This window comes from Pteropus medius, unplaced genomic scaffold (genome assembly GCF_902729225.1).
Source record: "Pteropus medius unplaced genomic scaffold, Ma_sr-lr_union100, whole genome shotgun sequence".
Classification (NCBI taxonomy): domain Eukaryota; kingdom Metazoa; phylum Chordata; class Mammalia; order Chiroptera; family Pteropodidae; genus Pteropus; species Pteropus medius.
In genome coordinates, this window is record NW_024352787.1 from 21,020,940 (window position 1) to 21,043,667 (window position 22,728).

A 22,728-nucleotide genomic window follows, 5' to 3' on the forward strand; every position below is an offset into this window, starting at 1 on the left:
AAAAAAAAAAAAAAAAACGAAGCCCATACTAACGCGGATATTTGCTTTCTCGTTTTCTTTACACCGGGTTTAAATGTTATTTTTTTGTTTGTTTTAAATTAATAATGAGCCTCTAGAAAATATAGTTGGCACTTAAAAATGAAAAAGTGAAGAGACTACCTGTTAAACTCTTACTATGGGCCAAGGAGCTTTATATAATACGACTTATTTCATTAAATCCTAGTATCAATCTTAAGAAGTAAGCAATGGGATCTACATTTCAAAGATAAGATGGAACTTCAAAGAATGTGAGACACATAGCTAGAAAAGGCATTTGAACCCAGGTTTGTCAGGCTTCAGGCCCAGTGCTCAACTAGTATTTCCAAATTTGATGTTTATTGTTTCCAAGTTGATCAATCAACCTCCTTTTATTTTTATTATTATTGAGCATCTACCGTGCACCTTATTTTTTTCACGTAAGTGATATGAGCCCATGAAATTCATATTTTCTTTCAGCTGAGACTGAAGGTATTCACCTCCCATGTTTACCTAAAGTGTCCAAGGTCACAAAGCTAGGAAACTGGAGAATTGGACCAGTACCCTGACCTCCTGCTGTGGTTAGATGTTCTTGACCCTGGAGTCCTTATATCTGTCTTGTTGGCTCTTTGATTACTCTCTCAGGTCCCCTGTACCTTTTGACTACTCTTTCCTGGGCTCTAGTCTGCCTTAACAGTAGGTGTTCTTTAGAACTCAGTCTAGACCCAGTTAATTATCTGATTCTATCAAATATTGAATATATATGATGTCTTTGGAACTGAGCATAATAGCCATGGTCACTATCTCCAGAAAGCCATGGCAGAGATTCTATCAAATATTGAATATATATGATGTCTTTGGAACTGAGCATAATAGCCATGGTCACTATCTCCAGAAAGCCATGGCAGAGTTAAATCTATAAGCCATATAGATTTATAGATTGAAGTAGGTGCTGCAAGAGAAAATCAGGGAACCTACTAAATGGCATTGTGGAATGCCTCTCCAGGAAGGTGATGTTAAGCTGAGACGTGAAGGGACAGACGGTGTGCGTGACAGCCCTGAATGGGAAGGAATCAGGCACGCTGGGAAACTCCAGAAAAGTGTAGGAGGCTGGAGCACAGGGGTGAACAGAAGACTGGCTAGAGGATAGGTGGCAAGAAGCAGGAGCTACATAATTCCAAGCCTCGTAAGCCATCTTAGCTTGGATTTTGTTCTGGGAGCCATGGAAAACATTTAAAGATATAAATTCTAGTGTGGCATCATCTGACATACGTTTTTAAAAGTTCAGTCTGACTTTGGAAAGGAGACAGAATTAAGGATAATGGCCAACTGGACAGATAGATACTCTTGAGTCTATTGTTCCATAGATATAGGAGTGCCCACCATATGCCAGGTGCTGTTGGAAACAGTGAATAAGGCACATAAGGTCCTCTCTTTTGGGAGCTTGCTAGTAATTCAGAGAAGGAGAAACAGATGTGGGGTGGAGGGAACAGTTTTGAACCAGGTAAAGTTTGAGATGGCTGTGAGCTATTCAAATGGAAAGGCCACGTAGGCGGTTGACCTTAACCTTTGTGACTCCTCAAAGATGTCTGTGCTGCAGGTAACGTTTGGGTGTTGTCAGCATGTAGAAATGCAAAACATTGAAAATGTTGATGGATACGTGGGTTTCAGTATACTGTTTTGTATTTGATTGAAATTTTTCATAAAATATTTTTTAAAACCGTAGGAATGAATGAGATTGCTTGAGGAGAGAGTGTGGATAGAGAAGGGGCTGAGAAACAGACCCTGGCATATGTCAACATTTATAGGCTGGATATAGGAAAAGAAGCCAGCAAGGGCGATGGAAAGAGCAGCCAATGAGGTCGTTGTTATATGAGTGCCCAGGGAGAAGTATTTCAAGGAGGAGTGGTCCACTGTGCCAGATGCTGCTAAAAGGTTAAGATAACAAAAGAAAACTAGATTTGCCAACATACATACCCCTTGTGGATGACCTTGCAAGAGTGATTTTAGAGGGCAAGGAGGAAGTCTTCCTTGGAGACTTATTTGCCAGCACTTCTTACTTAGCTCTGTCGGTGCCACACCTGGAGTTCCAGCTACTTAGTGGACATTGTGCTAGTGTCCCACAGGTGCTTGAGATGCTTATGTACTCAGAATTTAATGCATCTTCCTCCTACAAAGCCTGCTTGCTCCTCCTGGGTTCTCTCTCACTTAGTGGCTCAGGCCAGAAACCAAAGGTCTTTCCCAAGCCCATCTCCTCTTGCTACTTCCCATCTACTTCCAGCACTTCTTCACTCTGCCTTCTGTGTCACCACTCCCCTAGCTTAACTCTCTTCCCTCTGCTTTCTCTGTTGCCACTTCCCTAGCTCAACTCTTGGCATCATGTTCCCTGCCTTATTGCTGTAAGTCCATCCTCCATATCACTACCAGGCTGCTCTTTACACCTAGAATTTTTTTTGAAAACTTGCTAGCATTTCACCATTTACAAGGTAAAGTCCACTTGATAGGCATGGTACACAAAAGCTTGACTATCTTGCCCTCCTCTTTACCTTTCTCACCGTCCTCCCATACCCTATTCTGCCTTACTGAACTCAGCTGTTCCAAAAATATATCATACACTTTCATGGACATGTTGTTTCCTTTGACTGGAGTTATTGCCCGCCTTGTTTACCTTTCTTGTCCTCTTAAGACAGATCCAGAATGTCTCCGCTGGAGTCCCTCTCACTCCTTGCAGGCCAAGCTAATGGTTCATTCCCTTGAGCTCCCACTACGTGTGTGTGTGTGTGTGTGTATGTTTGTATGTGTGTGTAAGTCCACAGTACCCGTGATCACTTTGGCTGTTTACTAATAGGTTTTTCCCATGAGACCGAACAGGCTAGGCATCTGGTTCATCTTTATATCCAGAGATCCTGGCACATAATGCGTGTTCTATTTAAAGTCTAGTGCTTTGTAGAATGTGCTGTTCCCCACCCCACACTCTGTAAAGTGTCACACAACATATATATATGATCTTAGAAACACAGTCAACTATGTTTGTCACTGTCATTAAAGAACTCCAGCCCAGCCTGGATCTTATACCCTGACAGCTGATGGCATTGCTCCTTCTACCTGCTTCCATGATTCAGCTTTGGTTACCTGACACTCTAAAAATTTCAGAGTTTGACAGTCAGTTGGAGTTAGCTGGCCAGACTGTCTTTAATTTGTCAAGACAGTTGCTGCCTAAGTTTACAAGCAAATACCACTCAGGTTCTTGTATGTGTCCTGTGATATTGACTGTTTCTTAGGCTTATCTTTAGTTTACAAAACATTTCCATGTCCCTGACCTCATTTACCCTTTCTAAAGTATATCCCTTTGGTATTAAAATCTGGAACGAATGCTCAGTTAAGATTTGTATTTGGGGAGGGGGCATTCCTTAATTAGTAAAAATATTTTGTATTTCATAGGTCTAAGCTCATATTTTTATTTTGCTACTTCTTATCTTAGGTCAGTCTTTAAAATTCGATAATACCTACATTGCTAGATTGTTCTGAGGACTAAATGAGATAACATAGACAAACTACCTAGTCTGGTGCCTAACAGGAAGTATGTACTTATTAACTTGTAATCCCCTTAAGTTCTAAAGAGGAGGAGAAAATTTACTTTGGAATTTTTTTCCCCTCCAGATTTAGTCTGCCAATAATTGTTTATTATGTTCTCTTATTTTATAAAGTTTTAAATGCCATAGAAATTAAATATCGATATATGTACATATCCTTGTGTATGCATTTCTGGAAGGCTACAAAGTCTCATGAATAAATCTTAAAACTTTCTACTTTGTATATCACTAATTTTATATACTTGCCATTTTGCTTCATGCAAATATCCCAAAATGTGATGTATGTAAACAAAACACTTTAAACAAATTGACAGAATGTTTTTATTTGTATTGAAATAAATTTTACCATGATTCATTTGGAGAATTGCCTTCTTCAGAATGAGTTTATTTACACAATCAAAGAGTGAATTGAAAACAGAAACAAATTCCATATGATTTTGGTTTTTGCTAAAGGGCCAATAGCTTTTATATGTAATTTCTTTTAATTTTAAAAGTTCGTTTTATTGAAAAAGTAGTTTTAAAACTTAATTTTTTAACTCTCTCCCTCTCAGGGATACCACCATTAACAGTTTCTTAATTCTATGAAATTTAAACATATAGTAAAGGCAAAACAGAAGAATTTCCACCTTCTTTTTACAAATACCATTTAAGATTATACATTTTTCTCCTATGCACTTAGATGAGAAAATTGCATGACTGGTATCTTATTTTGCTTGTTTACTATGAGCATGCTGCTTTTCAATCTTAGAAGGGTTTGAAAAAAATACTTTCATATTTCTTGATCATTATAGAAAACATTGTTTGTATGTTTTATTTTGTAAAACATGTTTCGAAAGCCTTTTTATCTGGTTTCTAGCTATTTGTAATAATACCCTATGAATTAGTTTTAAATTAAAAGAACCTTTTATGGAGAGAAAATTGCCTGTAATGTTTGTTCATTAAAGCAACAAGTCAATTTTTTTAAGCAAAAAATAAAAAGGCTGCCATCATCACTATCAGCAGTTCACTTTGTGTGTGAATTTATGATACTGTTCTGTGTTCCCTTTTTCCACATAATTTCAGAGTTATGTGCACGTAGATCTGCCTCATTCTTTTAAATGACTACATTCTGTTCTGATTTGGGATATTCACCAATTCATTTAGCCAGTCCCGTTAACGAATATTGAAATGCCTGTACCAGGAACAAACTGGAAACAAGGCAGTAATGAATGTTCTTGTACATTCACCTTTGTGCACTTGTTTAAATATAGCTGCCTGTAGGACATAACTGCAGGTGCAGTTATTGGGCCAAAAGGCCTACACAGTTTTAATTTTGATATAGATAATGCCACACTGCCCGTTAGGGATGTTATACAAATTTGTAATCCCTCTCGCAAGCATATGGAAGTATGCACTTAAAAATAAACTCATAGATACAGACGACAGAATGGTAGTTACCAGAGGGGATAGGAAGGTAGGAAGAGGGTGAAGTGGTAAAGGGGGTCAAATATGTGGTAACAAAACGAAACTAGATTTGGGGTGATGAGCACAGAGTAGCATACGCACAAATCAAAAAAGGAAAAAAAACAAAAAAAACTTTTTTTAAAGAAAAAGGAAAAACCAGAATAGAGTACACTGATGTTGAATTATAATCTTTTACACCTGAAATTTATATGTTATTAACTGTTACCCTCAATAAATTTAATTTTTAAAAAAAGTTTGTGGTTAAAGTATAGTTTATTCTGTCAAATTTATCCTCACTTTCTGACAGCATATATATAGTGGAAATTGTTATAAGATGAAAATTAGCAAATTTATGTGTTAATGAAGTTTATATTCTTAGGTTTTTGTGAGTTAAAAATCTTGATTCAAAGGTTAACTTAGGGGTAAAATTTTTTTAAAAAATTTATTTAATTTCCTTGTATATTTTCACATTTTTTTATTCTGGTAAAGTATAGGTAACATAAAATTTGCAGTTTTAATCATTTTTAAGTGTACAGTTTAGTAATGGCGTTAATACATTCACATTATTATATATCCATCACCATGGTTTATCTAGAAACTTTTCATCTTCCCAGTGTGAAACTGTACCCTTTCTCCCCTCCCCTCAGCCCCTGCAAGCACCTTACTATCTTTCTCTATGAATTTGGCTACTCGAGGTTTCCAAAGTATATATTCTTTTTCTATGTCAAAATTGTTTTGCTGGAGGGAAAAACACATTGCGGAAATTGTAACAGTAAACATGAGAACCCTGTTAGGAGAACCACAAGTTAGTTCTTTTACACTTTGCTCCTGCTATTTTTGAGTACATAGTGGAAAACAGACATTTTGTGGTATCCCAGATTCTAGAACAGTACCTAGAATGGGTGCTCAAAGCATGTTTGCTGAATGGATTAATGAATTTATGAAAACAGTATACTGTGTGACAGTACCTACAGACACTGAAATCTTTGTACCTCTGATGAGACTCAAATTTTTGTGTGTTATACTATAGGAGATTGACGTCTTCCAATAACAGACCTCGAGAAGACAGCTGGTTAAAATCCTTATTTGTCCGGAAAGTTGATCCAAGAAAAGATGCTCACTCTAATCTCCTAGCCAAAAAGGAAACAAGCAGTCTATACAAATTACAGTGTGAGTGATAGGTCTACTATCTTCATAGTTGACTTTTTTTCCTTTGTTCATAAGTTTATCGTTGAATTTTCTTTTGTTTCAGTTCACAATGTTAAACCGGAATGCCTAGACGCATACAACAAAATTTGGTGTGTATACCAAACTATCCTTTACTTGGGGAGAAATAATGATTTTAATATTTGTTGGTTTAGGTAACACTTGATAACAGAGTGATATCTTTGTTCCCTTTTCTTAAAGCTGAATGTTCAGAGGCTCTTACATTGAGCTCTAATGTGGGATTACCAAGGAGGGCATTTTGATTTTAAGCACTCATACAGCTAAGTCATCATATAAACTGTCAAACTTTAGAATTGTACTGGACCCTTAAGTTTGGAAGGAACATTGTAAGGCTGTCTAGTCCATCAGCTCATCCAGTGCTTGAATCCTTTCTGCAGACCTTCCTGACAGTTGATACTTAAATACATTCGCATAGTCCAACTCTGGACAGGTTTGAGTGTTAGGATTAAAACTCGCGTCCCTAGACCCTCCACTGTTTCCAGTTTTACTTCTAAGTTAAGCTGCTACTTGAAAGTCCTGTGTGTATTTGAATGTAGCTGTCATTTCTTCCCAAATCTTCCATTCATCAAGATTCATGTCTCTTTGGCAGATTTTCTTTATTTGAGATCAGTTACTCTTACAGAATTTGTAAACTTTAAGACTAAAGAGAAAATTAAGTGTATCAGTTTTTAATTAATACAAATACTATTTTAATGATCAATTCTGAGCAAATATAATTAAAAGGCATTTTTTACCTTTAATATCTGCTCCTTTCATGAAAAAAAGCAAATGATTTGTCACCAGAATGCACATGATTTTCAGAAGCAAAAATCTGTTTAATTTTTGGAGGTGGTTCGTGAAATGTAACAACAGAATTTCCTACTGCAGCACAGTTCTCTTTATTAAAAAATGCCTGAAAACAAAGCAGATGCTGATTTCTAAATCTTGTAAAATGAAATTAGTTCTCTATGCTGATGTTTCCCTGGATTATCTCTCCTGCCCTGTTTTTATTACTTCATCTTCTGTCTCAGATTTCAGTCTATTTTTATTTCTGTTTGGATGTCTTGCTCCCCCTTCAGACTCAACAGATAGAATCACCTCATTCTTCCAGCTTCCCTGTTATTTACCATGGTTTTATATAACCCTTTCCTTAGTTCCTTGTGATTAGTTACTAAGGGTTGTGCATTCTTCACTTGACACATATTTTGGTTATCTTTGCTTGCTTCCTTCTCCATCTCCCTTTCTCAGCCTCTTCAGCCCCATTTCTAAGTAGCCTCCTTTCTGACTCCTTCCTGGGCTCATAGCTATACCTATCCTTCCACCCCACCTCGCAATCCATTAAGTTTGCTAAATTGATCTAATCGAGCTCCATCTTCTCCATCATGTTTTTTCTTTTTAGTGTCCTCTGAAACTTTGAGCAACTCCCTGTTTGTAGTACATAAAGACTTAACTCCTGCCTGGTTTTTATGGGTCCCAATAACGAGGTTCTCCCGAACCCATCCACTCTGGGTACAGGTACTACCTACCTTACAACCTCCATTCATATAAGGCCAGGACTTCTGAGAGCAGGTGTAGGACCCCAACAAAGAGGACTGGCTACAAATCTATATATGAATTTGTATTTGTGAATAAACTATGCCCTGTTGTCAGGCCTTGGCCCCTTCCTGGACCCCACCTGGGTCATTTGTGCAGGCTTTCTTTTTCCACATTGGCTCCAATTCAGGGTTGTTTACTCCTTGCTTATTTCATATGACAAAAGGAAGCCCATTTCTATTTCTCTAACATTATGCTTTCCCCACCCCCGATTTCCATTAATTCCCTATTAGTTCTGAACATAAGTCTTTATGATCCAGTACAATGACCACACCATGTGTATTTGTTGAAGGGTGGCATTTACTTTTATGGGTTTTTAGTTAGACATAAGACCAATCTGAATTTTTCTCTATTAACGATTAATATACACCCAGTCCTGGTGCCCCAGCATCTGGTGGTGATCACTAGCTTAATAACTGCTCATTGTCAGCAAATAATTTGAACAGGTTCTATTTCTGATCCTTGATTTCCTTTTGCATCCATTGTTGAGTCTGTATTATACTTTTTCATCATTTTTCTATTCAAAAAGTATGCAGGCTTTAGCTTTTCATATGGCATAGTTATGTCTCTTCCCTTTGCTTTTCCCTGTAAATTAGAATCTGTAATACAGGAAAGTTTCCATGGAATCAAGCTCTGGCACCTATGTTAAATTAAATCTGACCTGTCATGGCTTTGCCTCTACTTTTGTACAATAAATGATAATGAACTGGGTGGTATGTTCAACGTGGCATTATGTGATACCTCTCAAATCCCCTCAGTTGGTTAAATTGAATGGAACCTAATTTATGCCTATGTTGTTTCTTTAATTTGGAGTCTTCAGTCATGTTGATGCCCTTTGTAACTATTGGAGTTGGGATTGCTTCCAAACTGTTGTGTTTTAGCTGTCTTCTTCCTCCTTACTTAAGCCAACTTGTTCTCTGCTGGTTACCTCTGTCTGATTGTGCCACTTCTCTTTTCTTCCCTTTCTTATTTTTTTTCATATTCTTTTTCTGCTAGTCCCATTTCCCTCATTCTTCCTATCTTTGAAAACAGCATAACTTAGCTTTTATAAACCTCATCACTCCTAAGTACTTCTTTTCTTTCTGGAATGGCAAATAGTAGACTCGTTCTTGGAATCTTGGAAGCTTTGGCTCTTCCTTATCATTTTCATCACTATATTTGAGTTGCTTATGAATGTTCTGTATAGTTGGAAGTATCAGAAACCTAAGCTTCTGATAAGTGGGATATCAAAGTAGAACAGAATTCAGCTAAAAGGTTAATTCTGCATGTCATTTTATCATAAATGTATTCTGAGATCAGTTGTAAGAACACAAAGTAGATGGCCTTTTTCCTGTTATTGCTCATGTGTTGTCCACCTGGTATAATTTTTTTGGTTGGTTAATTAGTGTTGCTATTTCTTCTCTTTAAGTCAAGAGGTGTTACCAAAGATTCATGAAGATAAACATTACCCTTGTACTTTGGTGGGGACTTGGAACACGTGGTATGGCGAGCAGGATCAAGCTGGTAGGAAGCAGAAGTCTTTGACATAAACACTTGTTCCTTTACCCTTTTCTGTAACAATTTAAATGATATTTAATTATTGTTTTTATAATCAAAGATTTTCAAGTTTCAGTCTAGTGTTATGGTTAATTTTTCCAGTAATTCATTGCAAAAACTACTTTTTTGTTGTTTTTAATGTTTGAATCCTTTATTGAAACTTTATAGTGTAACTCATAGGCCAACACATTACAGTTTTGTACTATGTTAACATTATACATATCTAGAATATTTTCAAGGTAAGAATATCATGAAACTCTAAATGTATGTTATCTTTTAAAATATATTCTAGTCCACCTCTGGAGGTATGAAGGAGGCTATCCCGCCCTCACGGAGGTCATGAGTAAACTCAGAGAAAATCAGGTAATGATTTTGAAAAATGTTTACTTATTTACATTAATGATATAGTAGATGTTAGTACAGATGACTATTAAATGACTATTCTGTTATCAGTTTCTTTTTAACATTAGTAAACTGTTAGTTTTTTGTAGTAAAAATTTTATTATTTGGACTCTTGAAGTTGTATTCAAGTGTAAAGTAACCAGTTGTGATACTATGAAAATAACTGTTCTTATTGTAAAAGGCAGTTGTACTTTGAAACTGATAAGCTGGTACTTTGAAATTGGTAAGTCAGCATGGTAGACACAATCAGCCCAGGGTTAGCTAACACATATCACCTTCAGGAACTGCCAACCACATACTCTTTACCTTGGGCTGACTTTGCTATCCTCCCCCTCCTTTTCACTAGTAGGTGCACATTAGCGGAGAGAAATTTAACAGCCATACATTATTAGGAAACAAAATCTTTTATATAACTTCCCAGTCAAATATAAATGGCTTTTCGATTATTTGATATTTTGTAGTCTCCACCTCTATTACGCTGACACTGCTGGAAAAACTTAAAAAGTAAGAAATTAAATTTGTTTATATTGTCACTGAAAAAATAAGGATGACCATGTAGTTTGTCTACCTGGACACTTGAGAGTGAAAGGGAATGCAAACAGTCATGTCAGTTTGACAAGAAGTAACCTGGGATTGTCTCAGGCCAACGAGGCCTTATTTATAATAGTATTCTATTATAGGAAGAACATAAATATTCCAAGTAGGAACATAAATATTACTAAAGTGGGCGTATGTATAAATATTAGAAGATTTCACGAGCACATTTTTTCACTCAAAGGAATTTGTGCAATTCCGGAAGTCAAGAAGCAACATGCTTCTCTCCAGGAAGAATCAGCTGTTATTAGAATTTAGTTTCTGGAATGAACCTGTTCCACGGTCAGGACCTAATATATATGAACTCAGATCTTACCAACTCCGAGTAAGTACTGAAATATGAGTTAACTGTCTCTCATTCTTTTGTGAAGAAGCATGAGCTCCCCTTAATGATGACAAAAAAAGTTGAGTGTATATTCTGTAATATTTCTTTGGCATTATATTTTGATTGACTTATTTTCTCCTCTGTGGTCCTCCTCTTATTTTCTCTTTTTATCTTCTTTTTAATTTCTCATTCCTCTTTTGCTAAGCTCTTTCATATTTTATAATCTTATACATAATGTTTATTATTCGACATTTTTCCATGTAGTATTTCTGTTCTTAAGAGGAAAGACCTAAAATGCAGGACTACGTACAATATATAGCATCTGTTATAACTGAATTAGAACAACTAATAAATGTGCAACTCTTGAATAAATTGTACAGCACTGTAAGATTAAAAGGGAATAAATAATATTTTCTAAGACTTTCCAGATGTTTACCCACTAGTGACCACTAGAAAGAAAGTCCCAGATAGCAACATTATTAAAAGGAACACATATCAGTAGATCTTAGTGGTTTACACTCACCGTTAATCCTGGAAGAAGGAAAGTAATGTTCTTACTAAGTTTACTTAAATTGAATTGTTTAATTCCACAATAAAATCTGAATGGGTACCAGTAGTTAATTCATGACTTAAGTATATCTCGGGGGTGGGAGTACCTGTGGTTGTGATAACTATAACTGGATTATTACTGTATATGTTGTCTTCTTATATGAAGCCAAAGAATATTGCTCCCACTATGGGATTGGTATGAACACAGTGAATAATTTTTTATAACATTTTTTATTTGTTACATCTCACATTATTGAAAGTTAATTTTTAAATTAGTTTTGTCATTTGATATTTTTACACTGCTATTCCATATTTCTTCACAAAAGAACTAACATCAAAATCCAAATCTCTTTTCAGCCAGGAACTATGATTGAATGGGGCAATTACTGGTGAGTATATTACCAAATGGTGAGTTTGTACGTAGTGTTAATAGATTATATTAGGCCATAGTGTTAATTGTAGGAATAAAATCTGGGGATAATGCCATGTTTGATACTAGACTGTTGTTTCGTTTGACATTTTTATTATGAAAATTTTCAAACATATACAAAACTAGAGAGAGAATACCATGGGTCCCCTGCCTTCTATACTCATTACTTAGCTTCAATAATTATCAACACATGGCCAATCTTGCTTAGGTCTAACTTCCTCAACCCAAATTATTGGGAAGTAAATCCCAGACAACATACCATTTCATCCATAAATATTTTGGTATATCTAAGAGATAAAGATGCTTTTCTTAAAACATAACCCCAGTGTGCAAGGGATTATTTCATATTCTTCTTTGACATTATCGTTCTGAAATATTGCTTTTGTCACATAAATAGAACACTGCAATGATACAGTTGCTACTTTTTTTTCTTTTTAGTTTGAGTAGCAAAATACCTGTTTTTCCCCAAACTGATCTTTAAATTCAGTACAGTCCCAATCAGAATTCCAGCAAGCTTTGGAAATGCAGAGGACCCAAAATAGGTAAAGCAAACTTGAAAAAGTAAGCACAAAGTTGGAGGGCTCATGCTTCTCTTTTTCAGAACTGACTTCAGCTAGAGTAATCAAGCTAGAGTAATCAAGATAGTAAGGTACTGGCATACAGATCAATAGAATAGAATTGAATTGCACACCTAAATGTAAGAACTAAATATAAAACTTTTAGAAGAAAACATAGAAGAAAATCTTGGTGACTTGAGTTAGGCCAAGAGTTTTTAGATATAACACCAAAATCACAACCCACAAAAGAAAATAACTGATAAAATAGAATTTCTCAAAATTGAAAACTTGTAATTCTGGATTTATATACAAAAGAACTCAAACCAGCATCTCAGAAAAATATTCCCCTACTTAACGTTCATTGCGACATTATTCATAGTAGCCAAGAGGTAGAAGCAATGCAAATGTCTATCGACAGATGAATGAAGAAAATGTAGTAAAGATAGACTGGTCAAGATGGCATAGAAGATAGAGGCTATACACACCTCCTCTTGGGACCACACCAAAATGGTAACAAAACTACAGAGCAGCCAGCATGCAGAGTTGCCTGAGGTATGGCTGAACAGAAGCCCTACAACTAGTAACAAAAATAACAGGACACCTCAGTCCAGTAGGAGGAGCGGAGACGCAAAATGCCCTGGTCCCACAACCGCATGTGGCAGTCGAGAATCAGGAGGGTTATCTTGACTGCAGATCCCCCTATCCGACCTAAGGAACGAGGGGTCCTGGCCCCACACAGGGCTCCTTAGCCCAGGGTTTCAGCATTGAGAAGTCCCCACAACCTCTGGCTATGAGAACCAGCAGAAGTTGTGGCTGAGTGAGATGGAGGGCTGCAGGAGTCACAGACATTCCTCTTAAAGGGCCCATGCCTGGACTTACTGACAGACTTACTTGCTCTGAGCTCCAGCACTGGGGCAGCTGCTCGAGGAGCACCAGGGACACAAGGGAGACACTGAGTTGTCAGGCTCCAGGGCGAGGGCTGGAGAGGCAGCTTTCTCCCAGACAGAAGTGCTGGTAGTATCCATTGTAAATATGTTGAGCTGTCCCCATTCCCAGTGTGTGGATGCCACTGCACCATAGCTGAGTCGCCATCAAACTAACATAGGTCACTCTGCCCAGGTGATTCCACGAGACTCTGCCTCTCCACCTTGTGGGCCCACCCAAGCCTCTTCCAGTGGTTTATTACATACAAATGGCCTGTCTTGGCTCTTTCTGTGAGCTTTCCAAAAATTTCTCAAAAGCTCACAAACCCCAAAGAAGCAGCATCTGGCTTCAACGTTTTCTATTCCTCCTGCTGAGCATCCCAAAGCCCCACACTTGAAGCAGCCGGCCTCTGTTTTTGGTTTGGCCTCTTGAGGCACCTAGGAGCACAGCATGGGTGGCAGCCATCTGTGGATTGCTTGGTGACTCTTACCAGGTGGCACCCGGAAGTACACAGGCTGTGGCTGAACTTGGCCTTCAGCTGGACTCCTACCAGGACTGTGCCACTGGGCCCCATAGGACACCTATAAAAGTCATTCTACTATGGGAGACTTGGGAACCCTACCTAATACATAGAAGCAGACACAGGGAAGCAGCCAAAATGGGTAGACAAACATGTCCCACGTGAAAGAACAGAACAAAGCTCCAGAAAAATAATTCACAAAAAGGGAGACAAACAATCTAACAGATGCACAGTTCAGAGAGATAGGAAACATAAAAACGGAGATGGAAAACATTATCAGGAAATAGTCAGAAATGAAGAATACAATATCTGAGATGAGTATATTAGAGGCAATCAATAGAGTGAATAAAGCAGAGATATAGAGGATGGGGTAGTGGAGGACACCCAATTAGAACAGCAACAAGAAAAAAGAATCCAAAAAAATGAAAATGCCTTAAGGAGCCTCTGGGACAACATCAAATGTATCGTAGGGGTACCAGAAGGGAAAGAGAGAGCAAATAATTGAAAACCTAGTTCAAGAAATAATCATGGAAAACTTCCCTAACCTGGTGAAGGAAATTGACAACCCCAGGAAGCTCAGAGAGTCCTAAACAAGATGAACCCAAAGAGGCCCACACCAACATACATCATGATTAAAATGCCAATGGTTAAATACAAAAACAATCTTGAAAGCAGCACAAGATAAACAATTAGTTACCGACAAGGGAACACTCATAAAACTGGCAGCCAATTTCTCAACAGAAACTTTACAGGTCAGAAAGATTTGACACAAAATATTCAAAGTGATGAAAACCCAGGACTTACAACCAAGATTATGCTACCCAGCAAAGCTCTCATTTAGAATCAAAGGAAAGAGAAAGCTTCCAAGACAAGAAAAATCTGAAGGCGTTCACCACCAAGCCAGTATTACAGGAAATGTTGGAGGGACTTCTTTAAATGGAAAAAAGTATGTATCAAAAATATGAATAAAGAATGGCAATAACTACATATTTATCATCAAATACTTCAAATGAAAAAATTAAATGCTCCAATCAAAACAGGGTAGCTGAATGGATAAACAAGACACTTACACAAGCTGCCTACAGGAGACTCACTTCAAATTAAAAGACACACACAGACTGAAAGTAAAAGGATGGAAAAAGACTTTTCATGAGGACATAGAGGGTATTGTGCTGAGTGGAGTAAGTTAGGTAAAGTCAAATGCCATATGAATTCACATACATGTAGATTTTAAAGAACAAAATAAAAAACTCATAGAGAACATTTGGAGGGTTAGTAGATGGGAGGGGAGTTGAGGCATGAAAAAGGGGAAAGGGATTAAGAAGTACAAATTTATACAAAATAGTCATGGAAATATAAAGTATAGCATAAGGAATATAGCCAGTAATATTGTAATAACTATGGTGTTAGGGGTACTAGTTTTATTAGGGAGATCACTGTGTGTGTTATTATAGATGTCTAATCACTATGTTGTACACCTGAAACTAAAATAATATTTATGCCAACCATAATAAATAAAAATTTCAAAATGTATAAAAAAATTTTTTTAAAGAAAATGTAAATATACGTAATGGAACATTATGCAGCCTTCAAAATGAGGGAACCTCTAAGAGGGAAGGAAAAAATTGCGTAGATGATAGAGGCTTTGTTCATCCCTCTTGTGACCAAATCAAAGTTGTGACAGAAACACAGAGCAAACAGCAAGGAAAATTCCCTGGGATCTAGATCAACAGAAGAGCTATAACTAGGGAGAGAAATAATTAATCAACTTGCAGTGGTAGAAAGTAGAACGGGGCAAAAACACGAGGCTGCCAGATCCCAAGCAGCTGAGTGGGACAGAAGCTGTGGCAGCAGGAGCTGGCAGTTGCAGACACCTCTTAAAGGGGCTGCGTCCAAAAGCAGACTTTCATGATGATGGACCTGTTCGCTCTGAGCACCAGCGCCAGTTGGCTCTGCGGAGGCACCAGGGACTTACGGGGGACACTGAGTTGTCAGAGTAAGGCCAGAGGTGAGGATCTTTCCTGGACAGAAGTGCCAGCGATATCCGTTGTTCCTCTGTTGAGCCCTCCCTCATCCTGGTGTGCAGACTCAGTGCCTCCATAGCTGAGATGTCATCAAACTGAATAATAGAGGTCGCTTCACCCAGAGGATTCCCTGAAATTCTGCCTCCCCTAACTCACAGTCATACCCAAGCCACATCCAGGTGTATCCTTGGCGAGTCAGGTGCTCCTTGCTGAGCTGGCCTTGGTTTCTGGTGTGGTTTCTTGAGGCAACTATAAGCACAGTATCTGTGGATTGTTTGCTGAATCTTAACAGGTGACCCTGGAGTGGCACAGGCGAGGGCTAAACTTGACCTGCAGCTGAACCCCTCTCAGGACTGTGCCAATGGACACCTACTACATAAAGCCATGCTAATAAGACTAGGAGACTTAAGATCTTTGCTAGTACATAGAAACAGACGTGGAAAGGCCATTAAAATGGGAAGACAAGCAGAAACCATGTGAGAGAACAGAACAGAGATCCAGGAATAATGGAGTCAAAACACTGGTTATAAAGATGCTCAATGAACTTAGGGGAGGTGTAGATGAATTCATTGAGAACTTTAACAAAGATATTAAAAAAAAACAAAAATGGAAATTATAAAAGGGAACCAGTCAAATGAAAAACACATCTGAGATAAAGGGTATAATAGATGGGGAAAAAAGAGTGGATGAAGAAGAGGTTTGAACCACTGATATAGAGGATGGGGAAGCCAAGAACACGTAATCAGAATGGCAAGAAAAAAGCTAAGACTAATAATAATTTAAGGATCCTATGGGACACTATTAAATGTAAAAACATTCGTGTCTTGGGGTACCTGAAGGAAAGCAAGACGTTGAAGAGCTATTTGAAGAAATAATGATGGAAGACTTCCCTTACCTGGTGAAGGATATAGACATACAACCCCAGGAAGCTCAGAGAGTCCCAAGAAAGAGGAATCCAAAGGCCCACACCAAGACACATCATAATTAAAATGCCAAAGATTAAATACAAAGAAAGAATATTAAAAGCAGCAGGAGAAAAGCAGTTACCTACAAGGGAGCACCCATAAGAATGGCAACTGATTTCTCAAAAGAAACTTTGCAGGACAGAAGGTCGTGGCACAAAATATTCAAAGTGATGAAAACCCAGGATCTACAACCAAGAATATTTATCCAGCAAAGCTATCATTTAGAGTTAAAGGACAGACGAAGAGCTACTCAGACAAAAATAAGCTAAAGGAATTTATCACCACCAAGCCAGTATTACAGGAAATGTTGGAGGGACTTCTTTAAGAAGAAAAAACGTGTATCAATAACAGGAATAAAGAATGGTAATAACTACAATCTTATCAACAAGTACCTCAAATGGAAAAGATAGAATGGCTGAACAGATAAGAGAACAAGACCCCTACGTATACTGCCTATAAGAGTCTCACTCAGATTAAAAGATACACAAAGACTAAAAGGAAGGGGATGGAAAAAGATATTACCTTGATGGACCTAGAGGGTATTGCACTGAATGAAATGGAAAGGATAGAGAAAGACAAATGTTGCATGATTTCATGTACATGTAGAATCTAAAGAACAAAATCAACAACAACAAAAGCAGGAATAGACTCATAGATACAGAGAATATTTTGAGGGCTACTAGATGGAGGATTGGGGGGCAGAAAGAAAAGGCAAAGAGATTTAAGAGGTACAAATGGATAGCTGCAAAATAGACATGGAGATGTAGAGTGTAGCATGGGAAAGATGGTTGATAATGTAATATATAAGGGGCAGAAGGGTACTAGATTTAGTGGGGCGATCGCTTTGCAAGTTATGTGGATCTCTGATTACTAGGTTGTACTACTGAAAATGGTACTGTATGCCGACTATAATTGAAAAAATCTCATTGAATTGTACAATGTAAATACAAGCAACTAACTGTCTATTATATTTCTATAAAGCTGGGGGAAAAAAATAACTCCTTCCACATGCTACAGTATTAATGAACCGTGAGAACATTCTGCTAAGTGAAATAACCAGTCACAATGGACAAATACTTAATGGTTCTACTAATACAAATCATCTAAAATAGTCAAAATTACGGAAACAAAGTGAAAATGTGGTTGTCCAGGGGCTAGGGAGAGGAGTTGGTTTGTAATGGGTATAAAGTTTCAGTTTTGCAAGATGAAAAGTTCTTGAGATCTTTCACACGACATGGTGAATATATTCAGCACTAATGAACTGTACAGTTGAAAACGATTAAGGTAAATTTAATGTTATGTGTTTTTTTACCACAATAAAAATAAAATTATAAGAATTTTTTTTAATGGGCAGAGGATTTGAATAGAAATTTCACCAAAAGAGATATATGAATACCTAATAAGCACATGAAAATGTGCTCAACATCCTTAGTTATTATGGAAATGCAAAGTAAAACCACAGTGAGATACTACTTCATACCCTATGATGGCTATAACTAAAAAGATAGATAATAACATGTTGAGAGGTCATGGATAAATTGGCACCCTTATACAGTGCTAGTAAGAATATAAACTGGTATAGCCACTTTGGAAAACTGTATGGCAATTCCTCAAAATATTGAACATGAAATTACCCTATAACCCAGGTCATGACTATGTACTCCTAGGTATATACCTAAGAAAATGGAAGCATACATCCATACAAACTTATGCACAGTGATCATAGTATTTTTCATAATAGCCAAAAAGTGGAAACAAACCAAACGCCTATCAACAAATGAATGGATAAAGAAATTTGGTATATCTGTATAATAGAATGCTATTAGCAATAAAAAGGGATGAACTGCTGATACACACATGTAGATGAACGTCAAAAACATGCTATATGAAAGAGTCCAATACAAAGGAGGACATATTCTCTGATTCCATTTGTATGAAATGTCCAGAAAAGGCAAATCTATAGAGTCAGAAAAGTTAGTGATTAACTAGTGTTAGGGGTGGGGAAAAAAATGATTGCAGATGGACACAAGGCATCTTTTAGCACAGTTGGATTGTAATGGTTGCACAAGTCTGTGTATTTACTTAAAAAGCATGAAATTGTACACTTAAGTGAATTTTATGACACATAAAATACACCTCAATAAATCTGCTAATGACCTCACTAAAGAAAATTTATACACAAATCCAAGGATGATTCAAAATTAGGAAATTGGTTAACATAACATAAGGCCAGAATTAGGGGCCCAACAAACATTCTCTGTATCCTTAACATGTCACTTCCATGCCTTTGTTAGAGCATTTATTGCACCCCAGCAGAATCTTCAATTTCTAGTTCCATCTACAAGGCCTCACACAACCTCGATAGTCAGTAAATGTTGAATGGATGGCAGAAACTAGTGATTATGTAAAAATAAAAGGTTGTAGTTGCCAAAATTGTAAACAACCTGTATGCCTTAGCGGAAAAGATTATAGTATATTCATTCACGCAGTGGAATCTTATATAGCGGTTAAAGTAAACCAGATCTGTACCTGTTAATGGATAAATCTTGAAAACACCAAGTTGTGAAAGAGTTAAAAATCTGTACAACATGTCTTTTATATAAATTTTTTAAAAGAGGTACCAAAAGAGTTATATACAGAAGATATTTAACAAGAGCTATATAAAAATATAATTATTGTTCATGGGTACATACATATGAAGTAGAAATATAAAACCACGGACAGGAAGACTGTTGTCTTCAAAAGAGGTAACTGATGGGGAAAGAGTGAAGGGGAACGGGTTAAGGAAGAATGCAAAGGGAGTCACATCTTTTTTAAAAGATCTGAAACAAACAATAAAATGTAAAGTGTTAATGTTTTAAAAATCTAGGTAATTAAAGTGGTTGAAATATTTCATAATTAAAAGAAAAACTAAAAACCATCTTAATGCATGTTCAGAAGGCATTTGGTAATATTTGACACCAGTTTTATTAGAGATGTTGATTCCTGATTTGAAAAAAACACCTTAAAATTAGAAATAGGGACTATTTTGTCTAAATCAGGGGTTGGCAAACCTTTCTATAAAGCAGTGGTCCCCAGCCTTTTTGGCACCAGGGACCAGTGCTCCTCTGAGAATCAAATGCCTGATGCTCTGAAATGGAGCTGAGGTGGTGATGCTAGCACTCGGAAGCTCGCTGCTCACCTCCTGCTGTGCAACCAGGTTCCTAAAAGGCCACATGAGTACCATATAAGTCTGCAGCCTGGGGAGTTGAGGACCCCTGCTGTAAAGGACCAGATAGTAAATGCTATAGGTTTTATGGACCCTGCTGTGTGGTGTCAGTTACTTAACTGCTATTTTAGTGCGAAAGCAACCATGGGCAATTTATAAACAAGTGTGACTATGTTCCAACAAAACTTTATGGATGCTGAAATTTGAATTTCATAATTTTCATGTGATTTTTTTTTCAAGCCTTTAGAAATGTAAAAAACATTTCTAGTCCTTGGGCCATAAAAATGAGCTGTAGAGGGTGGGATTTAGTCTCAAGGCTAGTTTGCTGGCCCTGGTTTAAATGATAAAACTCCATCACCTCTATTTTAACAACTACATTACACTTAATGGTGAAACAGCAGAAACGTGGTCATTACCATTAAAAAAAATACTACCAACTTTTACAATTTTATGTTGATTTTGGAAACCCTGACTATTGTAATGAGAGAAAAGACAAACAGAAGCTATAATAATATAAAACCTCAATAATTAAAAGGAGTACAAGCATAGATTATTGTCCATCGGTCAGCTATTAACCCTTGGTTTTTTTATCTTTAAGTGAGAATCTGTGACTTTTACTTACTTTCAACTTATCTATGTTCTCCTTTTTTCAGTTACGAAATTTCTTGCATTGGACTAAATAATTTGCAAGATCTCTTATAGCTCCAAAAATGGTTCTGTAATCTTTATTTCTAATGAATCTTTTCTTAGGCCATCAAAGGCTAAACTATGCAAGTTAGAATTTCTTTTAATTTGAAAATTAAGAAATAGACATTTGTATATATGAGGGAAGACAAATTGTTTTTCTCCTACCCTTTTCAGTTCTGGTCAGACTAGTAATCAAATTAACATGTAACAAATTAGCAGGAGGAAATGACCAAACTTATTATGTATATACATATGGGGCTTCCATAAGAATGTGAGACTCTTGGATCTGGCTGTTAAGGCTTCTGTGCCATCTTAAGCCAAGGAAAAGGGGAAAGTTGTGGTTTGGGACTTCAAAGGGCAGGAAGTCAATTCACATGGAAATGGAAAACGTTTGCTGGGCATCTTGGACAATGGGACTTTCAAAGGACTTTGATCAAAGGGGCCTTGCTAGGTTCCTCCTGGTGATTGCAGTAAGTTCATATTACACTATAGTTATCTGTGATGATAGCTCCCTTTCTGGACCAAGTCCTTTACCTGAATTCTTTTAGGCAGTTAGGGGTAAGGTCAAAGGTTTTTCCTGCGTCTTCATTTTTAAATATAACTAGCTTCAAATAATGTCCCAAAACATATTTTAGGGTAGCAAACTCTGCTTTTCCTCATATACTATTATAGCCACTATTAAGTGATTTTTTTAAGGAAGGGGGATTATATATGTCATAATTTAGTTGTCCATAGAGTAGGATCACTCAGTAGTTCTATTTTTGCATGTTACTAATTAAAACTTGACTACCATGGAATCCATGAGGGAGTATTGAGGTTATTCTTAAATTATTTTTTAAGTTATTTATAAAGCCAGTTCAGCATTCAATTTATATTTTGGCACATAGGTAACTATTTTAAGATGGTGATCTCCTCTTCAGTACATGCTTCTGATTATTACCAGGCTAAGGCAAGTATGTTTTCTTTGCCTACTTAACTGAATTAATAAAATTCAGAATGAAACGAATAATCCTGGATTTTTATCATTATAAATGAGTTTTTTTCTCCTGAGTAGAGTTAGAATGCACATTAATGTGATTTGCTTAATTTCAATAATTTACCAACCAGATTTGTAATTTTTGTGAATATATTGAACACTTAATTCTAAATGTAAAGGTTAACGAATATAATATCTTTTAGGGGTAAGGCACTAGCAAGAGATCCCTCCTTCACCAGAAAAAAACCTGAAATCTTAGGTCACCCTCGTGAAGTTGAAAGCATGGTGTACAAAATAATCTTAAGGAAATTGGCTTCATCACTCCCACCACAGGTTGTCCTTGTTCTCATTCCATATCCCACTGCCGACACTCCCCGCCACCACCCCGCTACCCGCTGCCCCTTTGAGATGTTCTAATTCAGTTGCTGTGAAGTTTGCCTCCAGGAAGAGAATACACTGGTCAAGCCAACTCAAGTGTCTTTGTCCCTAGAGAGTTATATTTCTCACTGTAAATGTTAGTAAGTTGGTATGCTTGTTCATAAGCCTCCACCTCTTTAAAATGAATTAGAATGAATCCATCTTCCCAGTCCTGTCAACTTTGGGAACCTGATGTGACTGAGATTTCAGGCCAAAGCCTGGGTAGTGTTGATATAAACATTTTCAATTTAGATTCTAGAAAACTGCTTTCAGAAAAATAAATACATTTTTAAAACATTTTTTAGGATTTTCCATGCATCATTAAATATAAAAAATAAAGTACCTAGAACAAATATGAAAGACAGTGCTTTAGTTAAAGAGCTGATAACTTTTGCAGCAAGAAATCTTAAGGAAAATTTAAGACAAATACCAGTTCTTAACCATGTTAACAATTTCATGTTATACACAGATACAACATGTATACACACTTTCCTCCACACATTGTACATAATGAATGCTATTTGGTATTCATTTTCCTAATGGTTTGCTCTAATAAGAAAAAAATGAGGCAGATACAGTTTTGATAGTGATGATAGTGATGACACATTGCCAGGAAGGTCCACTTTAATGGATTTTCTATATGCTTTCCAAGATGTTGCAAAATCCCCATTATAGATCAGAGAGCTTGCATGTTTCTCAGAGTTCACTATCTAGAGGGGTGCTCCCTGTCTCCCTGTGACATTTTGGGTGTTCTCATACCCACG

At 36.9% G+C, this 22,728-nt stretch overlaps 1 protein-coding gene across 2 annotated transcripts in view; it reads left to right on the forward strand.

Moving 5' to 3' along the window:
• The window catches only part of NIPSNAP2 (nipsnap homolog 2), a 32,431-nt gene that overhangs the window by 827 nt on the left and 8,876 nt on the right, over positions 1-22,728 (forward strand). The window contains exons 2-7 of one of the 2 annotated variants that reach the window (XM_039848919.1): positions 6,082-6,221; positions 6,304-6,349; positions 9,259-9,353; positions 9,679-9,749; positions 10,567-10,707; positions 11,614-11,645. In XM_039848919.1, coding sequence (XP_039704853.1) covers positions 6,082-6,221; positions 6,304-6,349; positions 9,259-9,353; positions 9,679-9,749; positions 10,567-10,707; positions 11,614-11,645 — 525 coding nt within the window. The remainder of the gene's footprint in view (positions 1-6,081; positions 6,222-6,303; positions 6,350-9,258; positions 9,354-9,678; positions 9,750-10,566; positions 10,708-11,613; positions 11,646-22,728) is intronic. The other variant, XM_039848920.1, reaches the window with a different exon arrangement.